Source organism: Otolemur garnettii, unplaced genomic scaffold, assembly GCF_000181295.1.
Source record: "Otolemur garnettii isolate 467f Iridium unplaced genomic scaffold, OtoGar3 scaffold00049, whole genome shotgun sequence".
Classification (NCBI taxonomy): domain Eukaryota; kingdom Metazoa; phylum Chordata; class Mammalia; order Primates; family Galagidae; genus Otolemur; species Otolemur garnettii.
In genome coordinates this window covers 10,734,844-10,760,128 of record NW_003852444.1, presented here as the reverse complement: position 1 = coordinate 10,760,128, position 25,285 = coordinate 10,734,844, and the positions used below count along the sequence as shown (strand labels likewise).

The following is a 25,285-nucleotide window of genomic DNA, read 5'->3' as shown; positions in this document are numbered from 1 at the left end:
GATGTAATAGCACAGAGAGGGCAAATAATTGGGGTAAACCCCTGTGTTAGAGGAGCAGAGATTTAAAGTATTGAGTTGGGATTCCACGTGACTGATAATTCTGAGTTAGGATCCAGTGGTTGTATGCTATCAAATGCCTTAAAACTCCTCAAGAACTAATTCTCCTGAATTAATCAGCGTCATTAAAAAATGATCAGCATTGTTGCTTCCAGACGATTGGAATTTTAGAAAAAAGATACTGTCAAATTATCCCTTGAAGCTTGCGTGGTGCTTTGTGTGCGTTGAACTTTACTTAGGAAGGGAGTAGCAGCATTTATTTCAGAGAGAAGTAAAATGACAATACTCGGCATTATTATTATTATTACTATTATTTGTACCATCTAGGGAATCCTATGACTGAAAGTGTAAGAATTTGTTATTTTTTGAAAGAAAATTTGAGCACAGGCAAAAAGAATCATGAGTCTTCCCTTCCCGACATGCATATTGCATATTTTCTCCCTTGCCCTCCAAAGAAATAGCCTGTTCCAAAACATTAGCTACTCTACGACAAGCTACCAGTACAGTAACTTTCCTTAAAAGTTTCATCGTTCACCATCATCTTATTAAATATATTCTGGTTGTGATACATTGCAGGGCTGTTTTCATTTATCTTTATGTAAAGAGAATTAATGTTGTGTGCTATTTTGCTAGAAGTGTAGAAGGAACCAGGCTAGTGAATTCTGTCTTGCTTTCAATTCCTACAGAGCCAGAATGCTTTCCCAGCCAGTTTTTAAAAATCACTTTGGTGGTCCATTTATTATTTTATTTTGTTTTGTCTTTGATCTCCCAAACTATCTGTTGTCTATTTATAGGAGAAAGATTTTTGTCTTTTCTATTAATTCATAATCTATTGGTGTCTTTAAACCTTCACTTTCTATTAAAGGAAAATATTCAACTTCCATTATTGCCAACTTGATAAACATTAGGGTAACACGTGACTTACTAATTTACCAGAACCACCTGCTACCCATTATTTCCCCAGAAAGACAAGCAGCATCTTCAGCTTCAGATGGTGAATGTGGCCTGCAGCCTCTGTTTTTCAGAACCAATTTCTCTGACTCCTGCTGCCTAATTGTTGATTCTTTTCCAAAGTCTGACTCCTGAGTACTTTCATATTATTTTTATTTCAAAGAAGCTGGAAGAAGTTCTGTAATATTTAACAAATCGGAAAAGCAGAAGTAAGAGATGGATGAAAAAAATCTCCAAGGTGCAGTGTCTTGTCAAGAATATGGGAGAGAGAAGCATGTGGAACAAAGAGAATGACTGGCATGTTTGAGGCAATACTCCATGTATTTGAAAATAAGTCTCTTTAAATGTGAAGACAAAAATTAATTGCAGGGAGCGATTCTGGAGGCCTGCTCCACTGTGGTAGAACCCTTGCTCTTAAAGAGCATACAAAGGATTGAGTTGGCACCATGGCTACCAGGAGAACTTTCTTCCTTTTAGGAGATCATTCATTGACCCCAGAAAGTAGTTGTGTTTGGGTAGTATGGCTGTAAGTTTTTCTCCTTTGCTTTATAACTTATATTAAGTTACAGTGAAATACAAATTAGTTAAAAATTGATTTGTTTTTCAAATTATTTTAATCAGAAGAAATCATTAGAAATGAAAATGCTTGTTGGGGGTATATGTTTACAAAACTAAATTTTCTTATGGAAAAGTGTAATAACCTGTTTGTAGGCCAACTGGAGTGTTCATTAAGCTTCTTTTTTTGTTTCCTTGAAAGCACTTTTTAAAACAAATTTCAGATTACTATCAGGATACAAATGTTTAAGTTTCGTTGTTTGCATTTGTTAGGTAGGTATATGTGCCTGTTTGGTTATTTGTTGATTTATTGACTTCCCCTAGAATGGAAGAGAAGAGAGAACCAGCTTGCCTTGTTCAGCATCTTATCCCCAGAATCTAGCACAGTGCCCACCTGACCCATAATAAATATTTGTTGAATGCAAGAATGAAGTCCACATGTATTGAATATCTGCCATGGACCAGATGTCGGGCTAAAATGCTTGACAAATCAGACATGGTCTCTGTCTTCATGGAATTTACAGGGGAAGAAAGGCATTAGTCAGAGAGCCCTCAGATAACTATGCTATTACAGATGGGTAATTGCTATGAAACATAAGCAGAGTGTACCATGAAAACATAAACCAAGGCTACCTTACCTAGTTTGGGCAGGCGGGGTTCAGGAGGTAGCTTTTTTTAAAAAATCAAGTAGGGCAGCCTTTATTGTTGTTTTATACTCACTATAGCTGTCAAGCTCCATTCATGTGATAGCACCTACAAATTGTTCTTTCAGTTGTTCAGTTAGCATGAGATTGACGTCTAAGCTGTGAGAAGGAAAGCAGCCAGATTCTCGATATGCCATTCTCATAGTACTTGCTGACCTCTGTGGTTGATTAAATTTTGATTATTGCCAAGTGTGCTTTTCTTAGAGATGATACCAATTTTTCATGTCTCGGATAATATTTTAGAGTTCCTATATTCCCTTGCCAACAGATTTTATTATCAAATTCTTTTATTGCTGCCAGTCTGAGAGGTGAAAAATGATATCTCCAAGGTGGTTTCAGTTTGCATTTTTCTTCTTATGAGTGAGGTTCAACGTCTTTTCATTTGTATCAGAGTAACTTGTTGTAAAGATATCTGAGTTATATCTGGATATATTGCTTCAAAATAATTTTAATTGAGAATGACTGAAGACATAGATGTTATAAGCCATGAAATGTTGTTTACTAAGGCAGGGTGATGGGGACTAGGTGGTTCATTACCTATTACTTCACTCTTTCAATGTTTGAAATGTTCTGTAGGATAATGTTCAAACATTTATTTCCTTTTCAACAAATTGTATTTTCCCAGTATGTTTGCCTTTTAATTGATTTGCAGACACTCTTTATATATTTAGGAAATTAGTTCTTTGGGATTTATTTTGCAACCCCTTGCCCAAGTTTCTTTGTGTTTTGATTTTGTGATCTTTCTAGGCCTGTAGATATTTCTTTAATTTTTTATGAGGCTGTATTTATCAATGTTTTCTTGTATAGCTTCTGGGTTTTGTGTCAAACTTAGATCTTCCCCACTCTTAGATTATAAATAAAACTTCCAAGTACTTATATAGTCTCATTCTTTATGTTTATATCGTTGATACATATGAATTCAGAAGATGTGGCCATATTACTTTTAAACAGATCTGACACTTGTTACACTCTATTTTAAGGGATTGTCCACTCCTTTTGTTTCTGCTGCCTGTGTTATCTGCCATGTAATTGATTATCAGTGTTAGTTGCGATGACTGCTGAATTATTCTAACACTGAATCGTCTACTTCATAGTCATGGTTCATTTCAAGGTTGATATTTGTCTCATTTGCTAAAACTCACCTCCTCCTTGCCTTCTCAGTCTATGAAGGCTGTAGTGTTTAGAAATACACTGAAGTATTGCTCTAGAATTTGAAAAAATACATTTAATATATGTTTAAAATTTAGAGTCCAGCACTCAGTATGAGAATATACTGACATGATACAGCATTGTTGTAAAGTGGTTTTTTGCAGTTACAACGTCTAAAATCTCAGGCCCCAAGGTTAGTTTTATAGTACAAGTACCGTTTTTATGGAAAGAGAAAGAAATGAAATATTGCTCGTGATTTCTTCGAGATCCGAGGCCTGAGTCAGGCAGCATTTCTCTTTCACATGAAGAGCTTTCCTCTGCATCTCTTCCTTCTGTATTAGTTACTGTACTAAGTAAATGAAGTGTAGGACTTGGAAGAATTGGTCATTTTATTTTACAGAAAAGTCCGTTAAGAGCAGCTTTGGAGCAAGGTCAAGCACTTGTCCTTGTGGCTTGTAGCCATTTCCCAGCCCTGCGTGTAGCACCTGGACATGCTTGGAATCAGGAAGGACTTCGATGTAATTTAGAAAAGTAGTTAATTCGAATCAAAGCAAGCGGGAAGCAAGTAAATTTAACTTCAGTGATTATGATTCCATTTGATTAAACCTCTGCTTTTGATTACATGTATCAGGGAGAACACGCCTTAAATATACCCAACTATTAAATATTGAAGGGGATGAGTAGGATGAACCAGGGACATATAGAAGAAATTCCACTATTCTTCAACTAGGACATATCCCCTGCAGCTTTACTGAAATATTTTTAGAGTAAATGAAAGGAATTAATCTTTTCCATATGGGACTTAGTACTCCAATTGTTAACTAAAACATACGACTCATTACCATGGAAGGTCCCAAGTCTATGTACTTCCTAGTAAGACTTAAATAAATTAATTGATAATAGCTCCATAATAGATGGTAAAGTAGCCATGGCATAATGTTTACAGTACTTTTGTAGATGTGAAGTTGGAGAGCCGTCTTTCTGAATTTTTATTGTCCTCTGATTGTAATTAGAGATCTGATCAGCTAAAGGAATAATAGACAAAATCTATTTCATGGGTTGTTCTAACTGTATTGAGATGTCAGCTGTCATGCTATTTCTCTGTGTGGCAGATGGTGGGAGCTGCCTTCTTAGATCTGTCATTTTCATGCACTTGTAATATCCTGATATAAAGGTACTCCAAGTCCAAAGTGACACTTGCAAAACAAACCAACAGAAACCTTGTGTCAAATTAAATCTTCTTTTGGTGACGTGTAGGGGTGGCATCATATATGATTCAAGCACCTTCATTTGTATTTCAGGCTGTGCTTCTATTATCTGGACTCCTCCAGCTCCTAGCCCAGCCCCTTGCTCTGGTCTCTAATCAGAACTGGTCTCTAATAAGAGGGGGTAAACTTTGTGTTTGCAGCCTGATTTAGGGCTGGCTATATATCAAATGCCTAAGAATTTTAATGAGGAAATAAATAAAAAGAAGCAAAGAAGATAATTTTTTAATAAGATGAAATAATTTTTTTTTTTTTTTAAGAAGTCTGAGCGCTTCTTACAGTGGGTCTAAGGAACCACGGCACCAATGTCACCTGAGAGTTAGAAATGCAAACTGTCCATAGAGGGTGATTAAATTGGAATCTCTGGGTATAGTCGCAGAGTTCTGTATGCTTTTTAGATGATTCTTAAGCATGCTTAAGTTTGACAACACTCTTTTTAACATCCCAAACATCATAGAGTTTGCAATTTTATAACATTCATGCTTTGCAAAGCAGTCTGCACTTCACCATCTGGTAGCTCACTCGAGTGGGCCTCACCACTGGCCTTATCACAGGAAGGGGCTTTATTATTAATTCCAGATTTACCCAGAGAAATGTAAAAGCTGAAATAAATAAGTTGACAGTTTGTCAGTGGCGGAATTAAGATTAGAAGTGGTCTCTTTCTACCTGGTGAGTTTGCTTTCTGGCTTATGCAAAGATAATGTTCTAACTGATTTTCTCTTTCCTCAGAAGGGCGATGTTTGTACTGCCACATCCATTTTCCTGCCCATACCCTGCTTAGTGAGCAGTGGCAGGCGTCAGGTTTGGCTGGACATGTTAGGAGGTGTAATAAGCAGCCACAGAATACATGCATGCTAATTAGCTCACTGGAGAGTCAAATTGAGTTACCTAAACAATTAACTCTGGAGACCTCGTGCGTTCTTCTACTAAACATAATAGACAACAAAGTACTGAGAATGTGCACCTAAAATCTTAACTTTTTTTATTTCTGGAAAGTGGATTTATGGATAATTTTTTCAGTATTCTGCTGTGATGAGATATTACTTTTGGTTTTTGAAAGAATGATGCTGATACTTCATCGGAAAGAAAGAGGGCCTGGGCTTATTTCCTGATTTTAGCCACTCATTTAGCACTAAATTACCACCAATTACTAATATCAGAATTAGAAGTTTGAGGTTATTTCTTCAGAATTCAGAAACGTGATTTGACAGGAAGGAAGCAAGCAGCTAGAACAGAGCCCCGCTCCGTATTCTTGTTATTTTTTCTGTGTTTCATTCTATATTACTAATAATTTTTTCCTGTTCTTTTCATAGTGCAGATGGAGACTTAGTCAGCACTCTTCAAATAGTAACTTCTTTTTACATGAAGACTGTTATTAATAAGTGGTAAAACTTATCTCTCTTCTCTAAAAGTAGGTATTAGATAACCTTGAAGATTACATGGAATCTGTATCCTATTTGAAATGAAAAAATAACTAGCTCAGCTGCACTTAAGAAAATGTGTGAAATGGAGGCAGGTAAAACTAAGACCACTTTGGTATATTCGATCTGTTTCTTTTAATTTTTCACATAAAACCTAATCTCTGAGTTCACTACCTTCTTACCTTTTAGAGCAGAGTGGTAGGCAAATAACCATTCTGTGGTTACTGCCTTTGTCTATCAGTGGGAAAACAGAACCCTGATATTAAGGTCTCAGCACATCAGTAGTAGAACAGAGCTGATTCTGCCTCATGTGTCTCTTTGCTTCGTGACCAAGTAAGGCAGCTTCTTGGCTGCAGACGTGGGTTTTCCAGCCAAATGACTAATTCAAGGTTCGCTGGATGTTAAATTTAGATTCAGATAGTCTTATCTCACCTTAAATATTGAACATTTTTCACAGCTTGATGATGTAGCTTTACACCACAGATACTTCTTGGCTTGCGCAGCGGCAACTGTTCCTTAACGTTGGCTGTTTCTGAGCCCTCTGCCTTTTTTCGTGGTGGCACTTGAAGATGAGATACATAGGGATTGCTGCAGGTAGCAAGTTAGGAGAGGACCTGGGAGAATCAGTAACATTTACTAACATCTGTAAGAAGACTGTGTTTAAAACCTGTCAGGGAATAGGATGTGTGTTTAAAGAATAAATTATTCATGTTAATACTTTTCTGTTCTTTTTTTTTTTTTTTTGCAATGTAGATTCTATTGCAGTATTTTGTTTATTTATTCATTTGTTTATTTTTTAGAGACAAGATCTCTCTTCATTGCCCAGGCTGCATTGCAGTGGTACAATCTGGCTCACTACTGCAGCCCCAGACTCCTGGGCTCAAGCCATCCCTGTGCTTCAGCCTTCAGGGTAGCTGGGACTAACAGCACCACCACACCCAGCTAATTAAAAAAAAAAAAAAATTTTTTTTTTTTTAATAGAAATGGACTCTTGCTCTGTTTCCCAGGCTGGTCTTGAACTCCTGGTCTCTCGCAGTCCTTTGTGGCCTCCTGATCTACTGCAGGATCATTAAAGTTAGCTCTGAATGTGCACATCTTTCACCTTGTAACTATTTCTTGACATTCTCATGTCTACCTTGATACAGTTGCTCTTTTGAGAGCATAGCTTTGTGGGACTTATTTTTTATTGTGGACTTCTACAATCAGGAGATTATAATCTATAGCACTTACTTTCTCACTGCTTACTATCTATAATCAGGCCTCCATCTCTTTCATTCTCCTGGAGCTCATTTTTTCATTCTTTCGTTCAACAAATACTTATTTCTTGCCCATCATGTGCTGTGTAACGTATCAGTATTATGCCAAATGCTGAATGCAGTGTGATAAATCAGAAATGGTTATCCTCAGTGAGTTTATAGTAGAGGGGAAGAGCAAGGGCTGGGGGCCCGCAGGTTAGTTTGAGGCCTGTTTTGATAATCCTGGGAAGAGTTGGCATGGCCTGCATTAGCGAGGTGATAGAGGCATTGGAGGGAAGCAGGCCCTTCTGAGAGGTAGAAAAGAGGCAGAAGTAAAGGGACTCCCTGGTTGTTTGCACCTGAAGGAGGAGGAAAAGTGAGAGATACATTCACTGACACGGGGACTGTGGAGAAGGCGGTTTGGGGAGGAGTATGATGAGTTCCATTTGAGTCATGTTAAGTTTGGCGTCTACCGCTCAAGGGAGCCAGGGGCCAGGAGAGATGTTTGGAAATCACTAACCAAGAATTAAAAGACATGGTGGTGAATGAACTCACCTGGGAAGACTGTTGCGGCTTGAGAAGAGTTCACAGCATGTACAGAACAGGCTGAGGAAGAGGTTCCCGAGGGGGAGCAACCACAGAAGTGCAAGGAAAGCAGAAGAGCCTTGGGTGGTGGAGCTGACGGAAGACAGTGTTTGGAGGAGGAGCGGGCTGGCAATAGTAACAGAGGCTGCCGTTATCTGTCTAATGACTAAAGGGGCCCTGCTGTATTGAGCAAAATAGTTATTTGGTACTTTTGCAAGAGATATTCTTACGGAGTAGCAGGGATGCAAGCCCATTTGCAGGGCGAGGGCAGAGGCAGTGGACGGTTCTGTCAGCCCTCTTTCTAGCCGTGGCCTCCCTGGCCTTGCAGTCTACTGGGACTCTTTGGCCTCTCTTCTTAAATTGTTTCCTTTTATTCTAACACTTCTTAAAAGGGGACATTCTCCAAAATTGTGTCCCTCGTTCTCTTCTTTCAGCTTCATTTTCCTTGTTTATAAAATGGGGGTAAAATTAATACATTCCTCATAGTGCCATCCTGAGGATTAAAGGAGGCAAGCCAAGTAAAGCACTCAACACCGTGCCTGGCATGTTGTGAGCAATGGTAGAGAGTGGCTGTTATTAGTGCAGCTGTCCTGTGGTGGTCCGTGTTGCCATCGTCATTGTCATTATCATCACCATCATCATCATTGTCAATGTCATCACTGTCATCACCGTCATATCGTCATCATTGTCATCGTTGGCATCATCATCACCATCATCATTATCTTTTTTCAGCCTTACTATCTTAGGGCTCTCCTCAATTTTGGCAGTGTTAGCCGTGTGCCCCGTGTGGAGGAAAGACCCCAGCTCGCCCATCATGTGCTGTGTAACGTATCAGCAGTATCATTAACGAATCTTTAATCCTAGACCTCTGCTGATACTGCCACCCTACTTTGCTTGGTTTTTCACTTGTGAACTCAGTTGCCTGCACAATTTGACCGAGCCTGAGTGCTTTCTGCATTCTGAACTTTGGGCCAGGTGTTCAGGAGAGGTACAGTACATAGAAGGATAAATTCGGGGTTCTGCCCTCACTTTCTTGCCTACGAGGCTATACCAGTACATTGTGGCTTTCCTCCATTCATTGTAACAGAATCACAGAGGAATGAAGGTATTGGCTCTCATTCTGTGAATTAGGCCCCCTTTTGGTCACAAATGATAGAAACATAAATTGAAATAACTTAATCAAAGAGGGTTTTTTGTTAGAATAGTATGTTCTTTTTATGTTTCTAAAATCAGCTGTGTACATTAATGTAATCACGGGGTACAATGTGTGGTAATATGTATCTTACAGAATATAAGCAGGACCTCACTAACCAAGCTGAGTGAAAGACAGGCAGCTGGGCCTTGGGAGCGTCTGGAGTCTCTCATCTCCCTTTCGTACATAGGTAGAATAGATAGATACCAGTTGTTACTGTTTTTTTTTAAATGTGTGCATTGACATACGTATTTGCATATAATCCCCACAATCAATTTATGATTAGGAAACCGTGACTAGGGATCCTGAGTTTTGGAGCAGTCCCATGACGTGTATTGAAAGTCTCCCGTCTTATCTAGCAGAGAACAGGTATTGAAGTCTGGTTTCTAATGCCAGCACTTGATGCCGGCATTTACACCACACTGCTCTCCCAGGCCTGGTAGTGTGATGCTGTTTGGTGTATTACTGCATATTACTTTGTGACTTGAGAAATAACCTGTGAGAGGAGTACGTGCGTATATGTTTTTGTGAAGGACAGAAATTACAATTAATTGAAATTCAAATCTCTAAGCTTCTTAGGGCTTTACTAATGTGATTCTGTTGAAGGAATCGTCAAGTAATGTAACGATTTTGCCAATTCTCGTGTCTTTAGATCAGTGGTGAAAATCTTGCTCCTGATAGTGTGTTAGCAACTGAGCTGATTGCAGCATAATGTTTTCTTTCTACTTTTATTTAATATTTTGTGGTGGGAGTGGGGTTGGGCATGATTGTGTGTGTTTAGGTCATCCTGAATGTGTTTGCAGCCCAAGGCAAACACTTCTCAGTCCTGTATTGTGTGGGCAGTTAGAGCGTAAAGGAATATTAACATACTTCAGTTTATATCTGGTAGCATTAAATTGGGCCAGACTAGCGCAGATTTATGTCCAGTTTATTTGAGTGATTCCTAGTCTCTTTTATTCTTTGATGCAGCAGAGGCGTCTTCTCCTTTTTTTCCTTGTCTAAGGTGGGCCTTTGTAAAGCGTAGGCTTGACTTGGGTTTCTTTTTGCTATCAGCCCTTCGCTGCTCATCCCACCGCGGGGTTCCCTGCAATGCTCCAATGAAACCCTTTTTGCCAATGTCGTTGGTGGCCCATGAGTTGTAGATTTCTCCCTCTTTACTTTGACCTCCATGTCGTCTTTGAGTGTGTTGATAATCTCTTACCGTTTGTCTTCTAGAATGTTCGCTGGCTTCCTCCTTCTCTTGATACTTTCTAACCATCTTTTGTTTCCTGGAGTGTTGGCTGTGGACTTCCCAGTCTAAACCCAGCATCTCTCCTTCAAAATTTCTAACTTAATTTTAATATTTTCTCTCTCTCTCTCTCAGTAATCATTGTCTTCAGTGTTGTTCAAGGGAGAAATCCAGACCACAAAGGAATTACGAATCCCCCCTTCCCTTCAGTATTGTACCAGTTACATCAGGTAGTTCTGTTTTCTAATTTGATCCTCCCAGCAGCTCTGTGAGGCTCCTACAACAGGTATTAATTAATACTTTAACAGATGGGGATGCTTGGAGAAGTTGAGAAATATTTTTCATAATTAAAGGTATAGGAAGTGTCAATGCTGGGAAAGAATGGACATCTTTTGTTTCTTAAACATTGTTTATGTAAGGAGAAACAAACACTAAAAACCAAGTAAAACAAAAGAGAAAATTTCACATCCTCACAGTAGCAAGAATCTTAAGGCTGTGGTGCTCAACCTTCCTAATGCCGCGGCCCTTTAATACAGTTCCGTGGGTCGCTACCCACGGGTTGAGAAGCGCTGAGATAAGGAATCAGCTTTCATGACATTTCCCTTCTGTGTGCCGGGTTCCTCGTTCACTGTTCTATGTATTTCCACTGCTGGGGAGGTGTAGACCCCTCTATCCTCACTCAGGGTCACAGCTACTGTTTATTATTAATCTGTTTTTAAAAACAGCTATGTTGAGATATAATCACATACTGTGCAATTTACCTATTGAAAGTATTTACCTATTGAAAGTATAATTTAGTGTTTTTTTAACTATATTCATAGAGTTTTGCAATCATCACTACTTTCTAGAACATTTTTGTCCTTCCTAAAACAAATCCCACATACTTTATCAATCATTTCCCACCTACTCCCAGCCTATTAACCTCTCATGTATTTTCTCTTTCTAAAAATTTGCCTATCCTGAATATTTCATATAAACGGAATCATATGATATGTAGTCTTCTGTGACTTTTTCCACTTAGTGTAATAATTTTAAGGTTTATTTTTGCTGCATCATGTATCAGTACATTATTCCTTTTTATGGCCAAATAATATTCTATGGTATCAATATCACATTTTGTTTATCCATTCATCAGTTGATGGACATACGGATTGTTTGCATCTTTTAGTTGTTGTGAGTGTTGCTATGAACATCTGTGTGTAAGGTTTTGTGGGCACATGTGTTTTCATCTCTCTTGGGTATATAGCTGGCAATAGAATGACTAGGTCTGTCTGTTAACTCTATGTTTACTATTTTGAGGAACTACCAACCTATTTTCTGAAGCAGCCGTACCACATTCTATTCCCAGCAGCACTGTATGAGAGTTCCAGTTTCTCTACATCCTTGAAGTTCTAACTCATTGTGATATTGATTTGTGTTTTTCTGATGGCTAATGATAATGATTATCTTTTTGTTTGCTTATTGGCCATTCATATATTTTCTTGGGATCAATGTATGTTCATATCCTTTGTTCATTCTTAAAATCTAATTGCCTTTTTTTTTATCACGAACGTAAGAGTTCTTTAGATATTATAGACACAGTCTTTTATCAGATCTATGATTTGCCAATATTTTCTTTTTTCTTAAGTTTTAGCATCTATTTACTTCGGCTTTTTTATAATTGTATTTTTTTTGCAATAGATATATTTATCTTCATAGACACATAATAATTTCATACAATAAAATGCTCACCTCTTAAGCATTCACTTTGGTGAGTTTTGACCATTCTACATCCCTATGGAATTAACACCTAAAAGAAGAATAGGCCACATCCACTACCCCAGGAAAATATTTTCTACCATTTTGTGAATTACCTTTTCAATTTTTGGTAGTATCATTTGAAGGAAAAACATTTCTAATTTTGATGTTCTAGGTGTAGGTTTTATTACTGTGGCATGATTGTGCTTTGGTAAGGCAATGGAGAACTTCTTTCTCTTTGAAATGGGTAGAGGGCGGTACAGCTGCAAGTAGAGTCTCCCACTGCAGGTCTCTTCCTGGCTACTCTTACATCGCTCTCCTCTCTCTGTAGCCTGTTTTGTGGCTAGGACAGTCTTTAGCCTTGAACCTCCAGGAGAGGCAGAAGCTGTCATTGTGTCAACATTTTGTCAAGGAAAGGCTATATCCATGATGTTAATAGATACTGTGAATTTCACCTTACACCTTATTTCTTCACTAGGTTTCTTTTCTAAATGGAGCCCTGCTCCTTGGTTACAGAGAGGCTCTTGTCCTTGACAGACAGACATATGGATTGTGCAGTCATGGGGCTGGTTGGTCCTGGAGATACTGAAATAAATAGCACCTCTAAGAGGAGCCATTTCTTTTCCATTAAAACTTTGTTGCTGGTTCACTATCCTATACCTAAAACACCACTGTGCCTCAGGCTTCTGAATGCCATGGATTATATTTTTCAGAAAATGCCGAGGTATAATATATAATTGTTAAGTTTTAATTATTTTGTCTATTAAAAGTATTTGGCAACATAACTGCCATCATAACAGAAAGTAACTGAGGTTTATTCTACCAAGGGAGTAAAAAAAACGTAAAATGAAATAAATTTACCTCTGTAAAAAGTCAATATATCATTCATGTATTTTTTTTTTTTTTTTTGAGACAGAGCCTCAAGCTGTCCCCCTGGGTAGAGTGCCGTGGCATTACAGCTCACAGCAACCTCCAACTCCTGGGCTCAAGCGAGTCTCCTGCCTCTGCCTCCCAAGTAGCTGGGACCACAGGCGCCCGCCACAACGCCCAGCTATTTTTTGGTTGCAGCCATCATTGTTGTTTGGCGGGTCCGGGCTGGGGATTCGAACCCGCCACCTTAGGTGTATGTGGCTGGCGCCTTAGCCGGTTGAGCTATAGGCGCCGAGCCCATGTATTTTTTATTTTGCCATCCACCACTGAAAAAATATATTATGGTTTGTGGATTCATATTCAGGAGCCATAGTCTTACATACTTACCATAAATACCGAACAGGGAAAGTAGAACCTTCACTTAAGTAAATATTTACTGATTAAATTACTAGTCTGTGTGATGCCAGATATCAGTTTTATACAGATCATTTCCCTATACTGAATTAACTGATTCAGCTTTTATGTTTAGACACATATTTCCGTATTTTGCATCTCTCTCCATTGATACTTGAGTTCTTCAGTAGCACAAATCAGAAGAAAATTATTTAAGGTTGTGTGAGTATAAATATGAATTGACCTTTAAAAGATTAAAAAGAATCATCAGTCAAAAGCCAGAATGGCTTCTATTTATACTCATAGTGTGTAATTTCTGGATTACATATGTGTATTCTAGACTGTGAGGACTACATAAATTCTATTGATTCTGTTTCATCTAAATTACCATGTCAAATAGATATTAGGGTTTTATTGTAAGAAAGTTACGAGCTGTCACATTGGCACATTAATTATAGTAATTGGGCAGTAAAGAAGCCATAGGAATAGATAATATGCTGTACATTTTGATGAGATTATGGCTCTAACCTCTTATTTATGGTAATAAAGTCTTGTTAATTTGCACTGCCGACAGGCTCGTGCGCTTTTCTTTTCTACTTTGCAGGTTGGCTTATTGGTCTTTTTAAGAACTACGCCCTGAGAGCCCACACAATCTAAAATACAGCTTACATTCTAAGATTTTCTGTGTTTGTTCACGGTATACATGTTAAATTCATTCAGCAAATATTTGGTGGTCATTGTTCTAAGTGCTTCAAAGTCTACAGAGATATATAAGGCGGGGCCTACCCTGAAAGACTGAGAATGGAGAAGGGAGATAAAATATCCCTGTATAAATAAATGTGACCCACATTTATTGACTCACATATGTGAGCCACATGTTTTAAGTTGCTTAAAAGCAGAATAAAATACTATACAAGTTCAAAGGAGGAAGAGATTCCAGGCTTAGGTGATTAGTGAAGCCGTCAGGCCCAATAGTAGAGCCTTACCTATGTAATGACTTTGCATATATGACATAAATCTCTGCGCTATCTCTAAATATACATCTACATTCTAGACCTGTAGTGAGAGCTAGGGGTCTAAATGTGCTGACATGGAAATCAACTTTGTTCTAGGCCCAGCTGCCGCACAACCTCATTCTGTGTCCTTGAGTACATAAAATTGATGTAATAATATGTGTCCAGCACATCTCACTATGATAAATGAGATAATGTGGATGCCTAAGCTGCTCCCTGTGGTGAAAGTCAGATTGCTTGGCAGGTGTGTATTTTTTTCAGGCAGCTCAGGCCATACATTTGAATGGTAGTAAGCATAGCTTTCCATGACTAAAAGGATTAATATCCTTACCAGAGTGTCCAATTTACTGCTAGGGAATAGCATATTCTATGTAACATCTGAGCTATTGTCTGAAAAAATTGCCTGAATTCCTTGGAGAAGCTGCCTATGTGAATATAGAGAACTCGCACTATAATCACTGAAATACGTTAAAAAGGAAACAAATGTTTATTGAGCTGCTATTGCTGGTTTAAGGACTTTACAATTGGTTTTTAAATTCTTACATTTCCATTTTTTAGAAGAGGAAGCTGAGGCTTAGATACGTTTTAAAAAGTTGCTTAGATCATACAACTGAAATCAAATCTGGTGAAATTTGACGTTTCTGCTTTTTATATTGTAGTATGCTACTTTGCCTTGCTTTGATGCTTTTCTTGCAGGCCAGTGTAAACCATCTGCCTGTAAGTGCGCGCACGTGTAAATGTTATGCATTTATTCATTCATTTATTTGTTTTGTTTTTAGATTGCTTCTAGAACTCCTGGAGTTATTGTTTGACAAGTTTAACGCTGTAGCCACTGCACACTCTGTGGTCCTGGGATACCTGCAGGACACGGTTGTGACTCCACTCACTCAGCAGGAAGATATCAAATTATATGATATGGCAGATGTGTGGATGAAGATCCAAGATGTTCTGCAGGTAAAGGCCTTTTACAAAGCATGTCATCTTGATTCGGAGTAACTGTTTAGAACAATAGCAAAAAAAAATCAGCCACCTAAAATATTACCTTCAGAATCATAATGGCGAGAGAGTAATGCTTCCATTTAAAGTTTACTGCTAATGGTATTAATGTCTGCCATCTTCAAAAACCCTTTGACCAATATGTTCTTTTGCCAGACTTTAAAATAGCAGATTTTCAATATTTGCAGTATCTGGCTTTCTGTCATACTGTACTGACTTCACTGGAATTAGCCATACATTAAGGTGATAAATATTCAAATGTTCTCAAGCATTATTTTATAAACATATGCATAGCTTAATTTTATTGAATATGTCTTTATTGCCAGCTTCTATACATTGGGCTAAATGACACGTTGAGAGCTTATTTTGAGAGATCAGAAAAAATGTGTAAGATATGAATGTATCACTTTGATTGATTTGTTGAAGATTAGAGGAATGATATTACTGTTTGATATGATGCTGCTGAGATGACATTTAGAAATTCTATTGTATTTTTTCCTTGTGTGCCAGCAAAAGATATTTGATTTGGTCAGATGAAAATTAGAGATACATTTCAGAGTTAGATAAACCAAGTCTGACATAGCTAAACAGAAACGACTTAGATAGTACCTAATAGTATGAAAAAAATTAGGTATATGTAGGAATTAAAAACTGTAGCTGTGTAGGAATGAAATTACTTGCATGGCAAATAGGAGTCTTTGTAGGAAAAAAATCAAATATAAATTATAGTCATTTCTGAGATTACAGACATACTCCTGGTAGATTAAATGATTGATTCCTGGTTCATTTATTTGACATCTTTTAGTATGTATGTTTTTTATTAATGGTTCAGTAGCAATAATATGGATTGAAACTTTATTTCTGAGTTATCTTTACTGCTTCATTAATTACCATGTGCTCATAGTAGGTGCTTGATGAATATTTTATTAGCTAATGAAATTAGGCTGGTTATTTAACATTTGTGTCTTGGTTTGTTCATCTTTCCTATGGAAATAATGTTTGCCTTACATGTAACATACTTATTTTAAGGATGAAATAAAAGAATAGATTTTAAAGCTATTTTAAAAATAGATTTAGGGACTTCTAGTGCTAGGCATGATGAAATTACCTTCTGCTGTAGGCAACTATATAACTGGATGAACTCAGGTGATCAGCTGAGAGAAGAGAGGACATGAGGTGGCGTCCACATTCATCCCTGTGTCCTTTTTGGGGACACTTTCCAAATTATTAGCCCTTTGGTCAGGCAGGAAGCTGTGCACATGACAAGGCTTCGCAGAAAACAGCTACTGTAGGACCAAGAGCGAATGGAGGTTTCAGAAGTTATGAAATGCTCAGTAATGTTCAGACCAGCCCATATAGGGGGAGCTTGCAGAATATCCCATGCTTTCTGCTGGGACCTTAGAAAGGTCATACCTTAGGTGTAGGGCTGGTCTAGTTGGAGAGAAAGGGCAACTATAGATGTCACATACTAGAGCCCCAAACCAAGTATCTGTGGTATCTGCTTGATCTGCCTGTGAATTAACTGCCTGACAGAACAAAATTCTCTGTAAGACAGCAGAATCCAGATTCTCTATAACAGAGAATCCACAATGCCTAGCACACATTTATTATGCTTGTGAAAAGGCAGGAAAACCTGAGTCATAATGAGAATTAAAAAGATGATGGAAATTAATATCTGAAATGAAAAGTTTACCAGATGGATTTAGAGCAGATTGTATTCTGTAGGAAAAAAGGATGAGTAGACTTGAAGATAGATCAGTCCAGACCATTCAAAACAAAGAACAGATAGGAAATAGACCAAAAAGAAAAAACGAAAAGTCATAATCTCCTCTAGAGCAATATTGTGCAGTCTGACAATTGTGTGGTTGCGGGTGCAGGAGGAGCGGGGACAGAGAGATTGGGGCAGAAAAGAATCAGAAGAAATAATGACCTCCAAATTTCCAAATTTGTTGAAACATATAAACTCAAAGCGGCAAGAAGCTCAAGAAGTCTCAAGTAAGATAGACCTAGAGAAAATTAACACCTGGACACATCATTATGAAAACCAAAGACAAAATCTAAAAAGTAGAGGAAAAAAAGACACCTTGCCTGTAGGCAAATGTTGATTAAAAAAAATTATCAGTGACTTCTGACTGGAAACAGTGCAAGCCAGAAATCAAAGAATGCCACCCTAAAAGTGCTGGAAGAAACATAAACTGTCCCTCTAGAATCACCTGAAAATGGCCTTTGAAATGAAAGTAAAACAGAAACATTTTCAAATGAACTAAAACTAAAGGAGTTTATCACCATTAGACCTGCACTCCGAGAAATATTATGGAAAGGTTTTCAGACTAAAAGAAAATAACATCAGATAGTGATTCAGATCTATAGGAAAAAGTAGAGAGGGCCAGAAATGGTAAATATGTGGGGGAAAATAAAAGAGTTTTTCCTTCATTTCATAATTTCTTTATTTTTGTGTAAAGAGTATTAATTTTAGGTAAAAAACAATAGTATGCATGACTTTTATAATATATTTGAAAGTAAAAATGTATGACCATCATGTCACAAAGGATGGGACCAGGTAAATGAAACTGCTGTGGTGAGTTTCTTATATCATGCATGAACGGGTAGACTACGATTAGTTAAAGATACAAATTTTAATTCCTAGTGCAAACACTAAAATTGTAAAACAGACATCTAGTTAAAAATTAGGTGGATGGGATAAAATTGAACAACGAATAAATATTTGATTAATCCAAAAGAAAGCAAGTAAGAGAAATAACAAAGAAGAAAGGAAAGAAAAAGAACAAAAGATGAATAGAACCCCAGATGTTTGACTTATGTCAATAATAACATCTACATTTGGCTAAATACTCCAATTAAGGGTGGTGCCTGTGGCACAATGAGTAGGGCGCTGGCCCCATATACCAAGGGTGGTGGGTTCGAACCCGGCCCCAGCCAAACTGCAACAACAGCAACAACAACAACAAAAATAGTGGGGCATTGTGGCGGATGCCTGTAGTCCCAGCTACTCGGGAGGCTGAGGCCAGAGAATTGCCTAAGCCCAAGAGCTGGGGGTTGCTGTGAGCTGTGATGCTACGGCACTGTACCAAGGGCAACAAAGTGAGACTGTCTCTGAAAAAAAAAAAATTAATGAAAGAAGATAAATACTCCAATTAAAAGGCAGAGATTATATTGGATTAATAAACAAAAAGCAAGATCCAGCATGGTTGGGAGAGAAGGGGATGCATTTTATGTTATTTATTACCCTTTTGTTTTTAAATAATTTCAAAGTTTTAGAAAAGTTGTAAGAATAAGAATAGTACAGAGAGCATTCAGCTACTGTTAACATTTTGCCACATTGTTAACTGTTTTCTCTTTGTATGTATGTGCACGCATGTAATCTATTGTCTATATTCTATATTTATCGACTGACCCAGTAATGTTCTATATAGCAGGTTTTTTCATCTCTCCAGTAGAAAATCAATCTAGGATCAAGTATCACATTTAGTTTCCTTACATTCGGACATTTACGGTGTTTTTTTTTTTTTTCCTTTTATGACAGTGACATTAGTCTTTTTTGTTTCTTTCAAACTTGAACATTTCCACAGTTCACGTTTTCCTCTTATGGCAGTAGCTTTTTTCAAGATCTGTCCTACTCCTTTTTTAATACAATTTTCTCATTTTGGGCTTAAAAGACGTACTTTAAATGTAAGATTAGAAGTTTAAGAATGGGGCCACACATGGTGCTGTCACCTGTAACCCTAGCAGTCCTGGAGGCAAGGTGGGCGGATTGTTTGAGGGCAGGCTAAGAAAAATAACTGGTGCTACACAAATACATCATCCGCTATTAGGATGTATAGTATTATCAAATGAAATTATGTGTATCATAGTACTTACGACATTTAAAACTTGAAAATACATCAGACCTTAGAACTTAGGTTATGGAATACGTAATCTTACTCTGGGAAGGTTATAAACACTTTCGGAGTAAATTTTTATGACCTCTGGTCTTTGACTAACTTTAATGTTCTACATTCAAAACTACTAAATCTGTTAGGATTCTGCTTATAATACTATTATGAAGAATTAGTTATGATTATGAACAGTGCAAGATCTCATGTTTCCTCAGCTGTACTTGTGGTATAATTATCAAATGTATCTATTTCCTACCCTTTTGAAAACAAAACTCATTATCACATTAAAAATGGTTGTGATGAATTAAGCAGCTTTTAGTTCCATTAGATATAAACAATTGAAATAAAAAAATCATTAAAAATATGGGTTTTGGTTTATAATCTGAGTTATATTTTCCATAGGTGTGGTTTAAAATGAAGGATGTGGTGATCCTATCTTTAAGTTATGAAATGAATTAATTGTTTATGTATTTATTTAAACAGGTTTTTGAAAGTATAATTTACATGTTATGCAGTTCATCCATTTAAAGTATAGATTTCAATGGTTTTTAGTATATTTATGGAGTTGTACAACTATCAGCATAATACAATTTGAGAACATTTTCACCTGCCCCCCAATACCTGGTATCCATTAGCACTCACTCACCATTTCCTTCTCCCTGTACCCTCCCTCCTGAGGTCCTAATCTAGATCCTAACCTGCTTTCCAGAAGTGATGTTTTTATCATAGGTTCATGGTCTTCATTTTTTTTTTTTTTAGTTTTCTGTGGATCCTCAGATATTTTACAATTTGAAAGAAAGTAGACAAGATGTGTTTGAGCCTCATAAGAGGTATCAATTATGTGTTAATATCTGTCTGAAGCTTATAGTCCCCACATTAATTATGCAGTTAATACATATATGTACCAGTGACATGAACTATTTTATAGATTAAAAACAGCAGAAACTTATCTAATAAAAGATGAGAGGTTGAACATAGAAACATTTTATTTCATGTATTTTGTGTAATTAGTCTGAGATCAAGATATAACAGTGTCACCTTTTTCCTTTCTTTCCTCTTCCATTTTTCTTTCCTCCTAGCTATCTATTTTTCTGCTGTCCTATTTTTCTTTCTTAAACAGGTTTTAGAAGAATGACCTTAATCAGGACTTTAATCTGTTGTTGTTTCTCTCTTCTACTCATCTTTCTTAGGAATCCATAGATTTCAGAATAAAGCATTTTGTGAATAAGAGGTTCTAACTATTTTAAATTATTATTGCTGTGCAATAAAAATTGTTAAGCAACTTTGACATTGTTTTTAGGTTTCTTTTTCAGTTTCCTTAGAGTTCGTTCAGATTACACAGTATTGAGAACTATTAGGCTCTAAGCCCATCAATAACCTGGATATCTAATGACTCAGACACACAGATGATCTAGTGTCACTCAAGGTGAGAACAGTGGTTGATACAATGTGTAATATTAATATAGTCATTTTAAGACTTGTTGAGTGGACCAAGAAAAGTTTTTGATATTGATGATGGGTTGATCCTTGTAGGATTCATAGAGGTGGAGGAGATGGACATGATAGGTGGAAAGGCCAATGAGATAATACTGATACGTGGTGTAAAGGAATGAATGAAAAACCATATAGAGGTCGCTATGAAAGTTTTGAGCCCTTTCCAATAACACAGTCAACAGCGTCCTTTCTCATTCTCCTGTGCCAGTTTGAACTTGCTTGGCATATTGGAGTAGCTGGGAAGGCTTCAGTTGGTTCTGTCCACTGAGTCTTGATTTTTGTGTATCTCAAGACTTTTGTAATGACCCTATTTAGGGACAAGTTAGAAAAGGGGTTTAACTATGACTAGAGGTTTGTTTAATGGACCAGAAGATAAACTTGAAAAGGTAGATCTGAGTGCAAGCTGTGGAAAGCCTGAAGTGTCATCTGTCCGGTTTGTGGTTTATCTTTAGTCTGATAGTTTCTGAACCTGACTACATAACTGATTTACCTAGGGGTTGATTCCTAGCCCCTTCCCACACCTGAACGGGACTCACTGTGGCTAAAGACCATATTCTGTGTTTTTTAGCTCTTAAGGTGATTCGGATATATTTGCTTATGGTCCTGTATTTGGGAATCATTGCTTTGGGCCAGTGGTACTCAAAGTGTATTTTCCCAGACTAGTACATCAGCATTATGTCTGGGCACATATTAAAAATGGAAATTTTTATCTCCTTATACTGGGGCTGTATATGGTCTGTGTTGTAACATGTCTTTCAGGTAATTTTTATGTAGGCTGCAGTTTGAGGACCTTTGCTGTAGGTTAATATTGGAGCTTTGGGGCTTTTGATTAGGGTGTGATGAGATGAAGGAAGATGAGTGTGGTGAGAGTGAATAGGATTGAGTGGAGAGGCTGACCACTAAGAAAGGCAAGCTGTTTGTAGCTAATGGAGAGTCTGTGGGTTATAATACTTGAAGTATTGTCTAATAGTGAAATAAACAAGACAGGCTTTGTTGGTAGATAGTAAAGGAATACAAAGGAGAGAAAAAAGGACTTGTAGACTTTTTGAGAGTCTTTTAGGAAATGTGTAAAATGATATGGTCCACCAATCAGCCTGGTTTCCAAAATGACAAATGAGTTATTTTAATGATGGTTTAGTGTTAAATTACTGGGACCCGCTGTGTTAGGAACTGGGGAATAAGATGACCAAAACAGAGTGCTCACTCTGGTAAAGTGAGAGGGAGCTTGTGATAATGTATATTTTTCCATTAACTTCTGTGTTAAAGATCTTGTTCACGTAGTAACGCAGGAGAGTGGTGGCTGGGAAATATTTGATGTTCGCTTGCATGGGGGGTTTTGGACAGAAGATTCTTGGTTAAGCTTCCATGTAGCATTTTGGGCATAGGACCTGTTTAATTTTTATACACTTGTTGGAGGAGGAAATGTTCCTTTGGTTAAAAATCATTCTTGGAGACTGAAATAATTGAGAAGAACACTAGGCGCCTGTAATTAAGCATAGAACAGCAGAAGGAAGGTGGCGGGATAATACGACGACTGGAATTATAAGTATGTAGAGTTTGAATTTCATTGTTTCTTTGAATGGAAAATGTTTCTTGCTGAAAAGTGAAATGTTCTTTTCTGTATTTGATTTTGGAAAATAAAATAATAGTTGATCTAAAGACTTCAGCGATTTTGCTCCACTGGACCCTGGCCTTTCCCCGGCAGGCAGAACCCATCCTTTAGTGGGAAGGCTCATTTGTCTCTGCATGTTTGTGTCCACAGGCAGACAGCGAGGAGACAAGACTGTAGCTATCATAGTAACAGGGTGTCACGGTTTTCCCCTGGTGTCAGCCCTGTGACCACACACTGTTGTATGCCTTTTCAATTTCATACATTTTTTGAAGCTGTGATAATAGGAATACATGTTTTTGCCCTTTTGAGCAGCAGCAGCACCTTCCAAAATGTCACCCGCTTGGTGGCTTGTCTGTCATTCTGCTGGCTGTGCATTCTCACGTGTTTAAGACTGAAGCATACGGGGAACGCTTCTGGTTGCATTCTGCATAACTGAAGGAATAGAAGGACCGTGTTGCATAAGCCCATCCTCCAGTTGTTAAATGGTTCTGAAAAAAATCTAGCCTTTTCGTATCTCATTTCAAAACCAAACTGTTCAGCCATGGCTGAGTTAAACGTGTAAACCTTGTGTGCTAAGCAGTGTCTGTAGGTGGAGGCAGTGGGTTCTCATGACCCTGTTTACCACTAACCTCGACACCCAGAACAGGTCACTTGACTTTTTTTATTGCCAGATTAACAGAGACAGAATGTAAAATCATTTTGCTTTTGTTAACTGCCACATAAATGTTTAAATAGTGATAAAATTAACCTCATGCAGAGGGAACTTGAAGTTTACTGTCAGGTAGGAAAATCCACAAAATCATTAGTACTGATCTGTGACCTGGAGGGGATTTTCAAGGAGACAGATGCAATTTCTATTTTGAATCCAGGTCTGAAACTAGGCTATTCTTAGGTTTTGTTGAATTGGGTATTTTGGTGAGCTGAGGATTCCTTACCTTAAAGTAAAACTAGCTTTTCCCCATATTCCAGGCCAGATAACTTGTGAGAGTATTCTTGCAGAAATAGTCTTTCTTCATTTCTCAGCCTTTAAAAGTTTCTGATAGCCTCTATTTTGGGTGGCATAGTAACGTCACATAGTCCCCACAACAGCCCCTGCTGTTGAGTCTGCAGAAAGGTGCTTGTTCTTAGAATTTTTGTTCTATCTTGTTAATGGATAATATGCTGCCAAATAAACGGACTTTAATTAACATTTGAAAGTTAAATTAAAAAATCTGCCTCTACATTGAAATCTGTTCCTGTAGCACCAGGACTTTCCCTGTGTGTCTTGTGTTCACTACTAATTCTTCAAGCGGGAACTGATGGGCAGCCGTGGAGACTCCCATGACTCCCACGGTGGCAATGCTCAAGTCAAAGCACTAGGGCATTAATGTTGGTGTGGTCTGATGTAAATGTTATAGACATCACAATTTACTGGGGTAAGCATTAGAAAATAGTAGCTTGACAGAGGATACCCCACGTACCTATGGGTAGATATGTTGGCAGGAATCCTTGGACCTGATTATAATCTTGGTCTAGAGGACCCAGAGGTAGAAATGGCAGCTTTTTCTTCTTACCTGCCACCACCCACAAAGCCCTCTTTGCCTGGTTTTGTCTGAGATTTTAGAGGATGAACTGTTAAAAGCCAAATGCCCATCAGGTGCACGCTGCTTTAAGTGTACTTACCAAGATTTTGTGCACCTGGGCCAATGCAAGAGCGTTTCCAGGAACCAAGAAGCTATAATAAGTGGTGGTGATTGAAAGTCATAGGTGAAAGAGTTATCATTATATCATTTGATTTGGCCTTCACTGACATTGCTCTTGCCCACTTAAGGTTTTAAAGCAACAATAATTATATTTTCTTGTATTAGTAATCCATCATTTCTTCTTAATGTATTTCTCTTAAGCTATTCTGATTGTGGAAGCAATAGTATGTCTGAATTCTCAATCATAGTAATAGATCTTTTGGTTTGATTATCTTTTGAAGCATGCCAGATTATTCAGAAACTTTGTGGCTTAGGATAATAGCCACTTTTACATCTCACAGTTCTGTGAATCAGAAGTTCATGAAGGCTCAGACACATAGCACTTGACATAGCATCAGCTGGGATCATTCATTTGGCTGTTTCAGCTGCAGTGCGGACTGGGTCTGAAGGTTCAAGAAGACTTCACACCTTCATGCTTCTTCACCTGGCTCTGTTTCTCCATGTGATCGTGCAGCAGGGTCGTCTCAGGGTAGTTGGACTTTTTATGTGATGGCTGGCTTCAAACAGGAAGCATTTTAAAAGGCAAAGGCTGGAGATCTTTTATGGCCTGGCCTTGGACTTTAGATGGTATCACATCTACCACATTCTTTTGGTCAAAAGGGCAGCTCAGATTCCATGGAGAGAAAACAGTTCATTTAGTGGGAAAAGTGGCAGAGACATTTGCAGCTGTTTTTATTCCGCCACCTCATGGCTGGCTTTGTAACTTGGCCTTTATAGAGCCACCAGAGCCAGACACTTGTTGGGTCTTTGTCACAAGATAAAGGTCAACATTTTATTCTTGTCTGCTGCTCTTAATTTGTTAGAGATATTTAAATGATTATCAGGCTCAGCGAATTTTACCAGTTCCCCTCATATTAAAGATCACTCAGAATGCATTTAGGAAAATACAAGTCTTTCACAGAATTCCTTTATTCAGGTGAGCTTATGAAAACCCTTACAATAACTGCTTTGTTACATCTGTCATTTTAGACTCAAGCATTGAAATGATTTCTTATTTATCCTTTTCATCTTTATGTTGTTACCATTTGTCCTGTTGTTCCCTATTTTAGAGATGGAGAAACTGAGAAAAGTTTTGAATCCTGTTTTTGGAGAAATGGAGAAAAGTTTTGGATCATGTTTTTGGAGAAACGGAGAAAAGTTTTGGATCATGTTTTTGGAGAAACGGAGAAAAGTTTTGGATCATGTTTTTG

General features: G+C 37.7%; 1 protein-coding gene across 2 annotated transcripts in view; it reads left to right on the top strand.

Annotated features, from left to right (window-relative positions):
- EXOC4 (exocyst complex component 4) overlaps window positions 1-25,285 on the top strand; it is an 812,900-nt gene that overhangs the window by 89,452 nt on the left and 698,163 nt on the right. For both annotated transcript variants that reach the window (XM_012806281.2, XM_003791609.3), the window contains exon 7: window positions 15,135-15,309. In XM_012806281.2, coding sequence (XP_012661735.1) covers window positions 15,135-15,309 — 175 coding nt within the window. The remainder of the gene's footprint in view (window positions 1-15,134; window positions 15,310-25,285) is intronic.